Source organism: Plasmodium brasilianum, chromosome 11 (assembly GCF_023973825.1).
Source record: "Plasmodium brasilianum strain Bolivian I chromosome 11, whole genome shotgun sequence".
Lineage (NCBI taxonomy): Eukaryota > Apicomplexa > Aconoidasida > Haemosporida > Plasmodiidae > Plasmodium > Plasmodium brasilianum.
The window spans coordinates 2,506,088-2,512,087 of record NC_090124.1 but is presented as its reverse complement, the minus strand read 5'-3'; the positions used below and the strand labels follow the sequence as shown (position 1 = coordinate 2,512,087).

Genomic DNA, 6,000 nt, shown 5'->3' with positions numbered 1-6,000 from the left:
CTTGAATTTCTATGATTACTACATTCTTCTAGCAATCAACAGTAACATACACCTAATTTTCTATCAAGCTCATACTATTACATAAATTTATAGAATGTACTCCAAAGAAAGAAAAAAAAAGGAAAATATTTATTATTTAAAAGAATAGGTAATATTATTTTAAAAAATGTTATTAAAAAAAATAAAATACAATAAATATAAAAAATACAAATTTCCATAAATAATATAATTTTACCACGTCATTGCAAAAATGGCATGTGCAACTTAAAAGGATAAAAATAGGAAGTTTAATGAAAAAGATAGAATTAAATTTTTATTCCATAATAGAAATCTTAAAAATTATAATATATTCAGTAAAAAAACAATTAACAATAATATAGTAAACCTCTACTCATAAAAGTTAATATATTTATATTTTTAACTTTTTTTTTAATATTTATTTTTCTTTATAAAAAAGTAATAAAATTTATATATCTATAATATCTTTTAAGGTATATATAAAAAACAAAAATAAGTTAAAAAAATATATTATATGACTTTCACCTTAATCATTTTTATAAAAAAATTACTTTAATAAATATAATGTAATTCTAATATGTTAATAAATATATGAAATAATTATTTAATACACTATTTATAAAATTGTTTTATTTATTTTTTAAGAACAAAAAAGAAAAAAAAATATGACTTATTATCATTTATATATATTACAATTATGTAGTATGTATAGTATATAAATAATGCTTAGTTATATATTAAGTGCTTAAAATTTTTTTTTAATGATGTTTCCTTGTTAATAATACTAATGTTATATAAATTACCTTTTAGAAGAATGTATAGCTAATAAAATGATAATTATTATAACAGTAAATTATAAGATTTAATATATAAAAAAAATATTATATTATGTGACATTATGTGCTATACTTATTTTAGAATTCCATCAGTTTCTACTTATAAATATTCTCTTTTCTATTGTCTATAATATATATGAAAAATTCAAATTCATAGCACACTAAATAATCTAAGAAAATATATACATTTTAAAGCTAAAAAAGACCATTCTTTTATTTTGCTAATATAAATTTTGAAAGGTATAATTTTTGATTAAGTATAATATATATATTTATTTATAGATGAATGCTTTTAAATTTATCTAATTTTTTTATTTTCAGTTTATTATATATTTATAGAAGAAAACTTAATATAATAACTAAAAAAAATACATAATAAATCACCGATTTATTGTTTTAAAATTTTTCATTTATATAAAATAAAAATTGGAATTGTATTTTTTTATGTTTTATAATGTAGTATATATTATGCTACATGGGAATAACATGTTATAATTTATAGAATAAATGAACTACTACTTTTTTTTATACTTGTCTGTCTAATAACATTTTACTTTTAAATTCTTATAATTATTTAGAATTAAGTAATTAAATAATCGTTTTCTAAATGACTAATGATTACATTTTTTTTTAAAAAAAATATATTAAATCCCTCATAATTAAAATATATTCAATATAATAACTACTATAATTATAATTAAAATTAGGGAAACATAGAATTAATATAAATATCTTTAAATAATTCAATAATATACAGTTATATGTAATATATAAATGATTAGTCCATATATTTTTTATATATTTTACATTCACTAACTATTTATTAGATATATTAATGATGTATATTATTCATAATTATAATTGCAATTGTTTGTAAATTTACAAGTACTAATTATTTCCCTTACATAATATACTATGATTTTAAATCATACATGAATGTTAATTGTGCTACGGTAGTAGTATTACAATTATAAAAATAAACTTATGTATCAAAATTTAAAAAAAGAACTTGTTTATATTAATTGTAAAATTTTTAGTGTATTTTTGTTTCTGATAGTAAAAGCTAATGATGAAGATGTAAAATACCAATAAATATACGTCATATAGGTTATGCTTAATAACTATCCAAAAATATTTATAATCCACTTATAACTCTTAAATATAATTTGTCTGTGCTATTTTTTTTTCCTCCTTACCATAATTTAAATGCCATATATATTGAGAATAATATTTTAATTAGAATAAATGATTTATTTTATTAAAGAAAAATTATATAACAACTGAATGAGTAAAACTAAATAAAATAGTTTGCTTCCTCAATTATTGATTTTCCTTTATTACTCACAAGTTTATTTCATATAAAATTTATTCATATTTTTTCAAACATAAAATATATTGTTTTTATTAATAGCAAAATTTTAACTAATTAATAAATATAATCTATAAGTATATTGTTATTGATTATAGTAAACTAATTTTAATCAAAATGATTAATTATGCTCATGAACTTATAATGTAACATTGAAAAAATTAATGAGATATTTTTATAGAAAACATTTTATGTAAAATATAATTATTATTAAATGAAAGTTTAAAAAAAAAAAAAATAAATAAATAAAATATAAAAAACTATTAAAATGAAATAACTTTATATAATATATTTACCAATTTTAAAGTACCAGAAAGCAAATATGTAACGTATAAATTAAAAAAAACTTATAAATGTTTTTATCAATTTATTTTAGAAATATTTTTATATATGTCCATAATGTATAAAACTTTGTTGTATGTCACTCTTTGATACGTAATTATTTCTTTATAATATCTTTTAAATTATTATATTAAATTTCTTTATAAGTATTTTTTAATGTTCTATATATATTTTTACTATAATAATATAATTTTAACATATTTTTTCTAATATTGGTAGATTTACTTATAAAAATATGTTTATAAAAATAATTTTTAATGGAATTCGAATTAAAACTTTACTTAAAATTAGGTCAAAAAACTAAAATAATATATCATTTTCAAAGGACATTTTGTTTAATTTTTTCGTACCATATTTAACATTGCTGCTTTTTTTTTTTATATAAATAATTCTGTTTAAATACTAAATGATTATTTATTTTGTTTAATTTATAATATTCCTTATATTTATAGTGTATCAACTTATAATTATCATATTGTAATAATAAAATATTTTAATAAAACTTTTAATACGCATATACCATTATGTGTGCATTTAATAAATGTATTATATGATATAATTATTAAAATATTCATAAAATTTTATTTATATACATAAAAGCAATGTTCTCAAAATTAAAGATTATTTTATGCAAAAAATAATGTAAAATAAAAATATACGAACTTTTTTTTTAATTTAAAACATATGCTCATGGATAATAATATTATTTTTAAATATAATTTGATAATTATATACTGTCTTTTTATAAAAATAAAATAATCTATGAATTATTATGTTATCAGTTATTTCAAGATTATATTTGAAGGCTATAGCGACTTTTTAATAACTATACTAATATATTCATATTATATTAATACAATAAATATATAATATCAGATTTATTTTTATATTAAATGGAACTATAATATATTTCTTATATTTGAAGCTTTAACGAATGATAAAATGAATATCTTAGACTTTTTCATAAGTATAATAAAAATAAATAAAAATATTTTACCAATATACCTTTGATATTTATAGGTTATTAGAAACGTAAATTATTAGTAAAAATTAAAATAAAGTATATTTTTTAATATATAAAAAATAATAATAGGGTCTGTTAAAATTATAGTAGTTAAAAAAAAAAAAAATTTAATTGAAAAAAAGTACTATAAAAAATACAATCATATATTTAAAAAATATAAAAAAAAATACATACAAATATATACAAAGTGTTAACAAAAATTTATATATTTTAATTATGTTTTTTTTTTTTCTTTCTTTTTTTATAATTATGGATATTTAATGGAAGTGTATATTTACCTCAATTTTTTATGCTTTCTAATATCTTTAAACTGAATCATTTGATATTCAATACAAATCTAATAAAATTAAGTTCATTGATCTGTATTTACTACACTAAATCGCCTCCTGACAGAATGCCTATAAGTACGTTTTAAGAATTTTCTTGATCGTATTTCTCTGTTTAAATCAGCAAAATTGGACCTATATCTTTTTTTCCTTTTTCTTATTTTACCCACACGTGATCCAAAGGGAGTAAACTAATACACAACTCAAAAATGTAAAACATATGAAGTAATATTATATTACATTTATAAAAATATATTATAAATTGTAACTTATAGCGCATTATTAGCAATAAATTGTTTTTAGTTTTTACTTTATAATAAAGGAAAAACACTAAAATTAATCCTGTTACTAAAGTAACTCCAATGGAAATACGGAAAAGAGTATTGTTTAATATATTATATTTTTCATAATTTCCAGAATTTATTTGTCCATTTGTATTCTGAATATCAATATCCATAGCTTTATTAGGCTTTATTACGTGATAATATCCTGAATTTCTAAATCCTCGTAGACCTGATTTCAATGATTTCCATAGCCTTTTATTTTTACCCGCTCTTATTAAGTATCTGGGATCCCATTTTTTTCCTATTTTAAATTTATAACCTTTAGAGTCTTTCTCTTTTATAAAAAATCCACTTTCAACCAACTCTTCCATATATTCACACAATCCGTATTCATCCTTCTCTTGTGTGTTAGGCAAACAATTAAGTGTTCCTTTTACAAAATTCCATCTAACATCATCGTCTATCGTCTCTTCAGGTGACATATTATTTTTTTTTACTTGACCATTCTCATGCATCTGATTCTCACTTTTCTGAGATTGAGAACTTTCTGAATATACACTAGATATTAACACTTGTACGTCTGCAGAAGACATAGTAGAGATAGCTTGTTGAGTATTACTTTCATCTGCAGTCACACTACTACTTATATTAACCTTTGCTCGGAATAAATTACACCCCATACCCCTATTATTTGTTGAAGATTTCTCATTACTCAGAATAGGACATGCGGTGATATAAAATGAATTCATATATTCTTGATCTAGCGCCGCTGTATCAGGTTGTTCATTAGTAGGTTCAGTTGTAATATATTTTAATCCATTACAGCTCTCTTTTTCATTAGAATGTAATTCATTCAGTAGATTAGTTGGATTAAAATCTTTATCACATTTCAAAAAATAATGTGGACAAGTCAACATGCCTGACTTACAACAGTCTACCTCTTTAATTGAATATATATTACTTATAGCACTAATATATTTTTTATATTTATCAATAGTTACATTATTACAAGTATATTTACTTCTAATACTCTCGTAATTAGTAAAATAATCATACAAATATTTCTCTTCATTTTTATTTTTAATATCAATTAAATTTTTATGAGCAAAATAATAGTTACAATTATTTATCCTATAAGTTTCGGTAAGAATAGAGCCTAATTTAACAAATTTATTGACAATATCTTCTACACTGTTTTGTGAATTAGTTTTAAACAAATTCATTATTTCTTCATTTACCCAATATGTATGATGCGAACAACTCTTTTCATAATCTTCTGATTCACGCTTTTCAGATAAATTTTTAAAATTTCTTTCAATTTTTTTACATAGATTAATACAAGCTTTTTTGTCAGGGCATTTTTCATAATCCTCTTCCTTACAAATGCTATCCTTAGCTATATTATCACCAGAATTAAATTCATTATATATCTTATATGAAGGTAACTTTTTTAAAATTTCTTCCTGAAAATAGAATAGATAAATTAATTAAATAAATAAGATATAGTTTTTATAAAAAATAAATTTTCTCAATATATATATGAAAAATGTTAATGCAGTAAAGTTGCATAAATTTTTATTTCTATGAAATATTAAAATATACAAAAACTGCGTTTTCTCCTTCCATTTCTATAGTTTCCTTTCAATTTTAGAGTGTATGTATTAGATGAAATTATGAAAATTAAACATACATATATAAATAAATATATATATGTATTTATTTATTGTACGTTCTTTGTACTTTTTTTTTATTATTTTTTACATATATTTATATATATCAAATTCAAAAATATTTATTTGTT

The 6,000-nt window shown here is 18.8% G+C and overlaps 1 protein-coding gene across 1 annotated transcript; it reads right to left on the bottom strand.

Moving 5' to 3' along the window:
• Positions 1-3,941: 3,941 nt before the first annotated feature.
• MKS88_003975 (uncharacterized protein) lies at positions 3,942-5,825 on the bottom strand (the record flags this gene model as incomplete). Its single annotated transcript, XM_067217114.1, has 3 exons — positions 3,942-4,106; positions 4,226-5,662; positions 5,802-5,825. The coding sequence occupies 3 exons, from the start codon at positions 5,823-5,825 to the stop codon at positions 3,942-3,944; spliced, it is 1,626 nt and encodes a 541-aa protein (XP_067072781.1).
• Between the last annotated feature and the right edge of the window lie 175 nt (positions 5,826-6,000).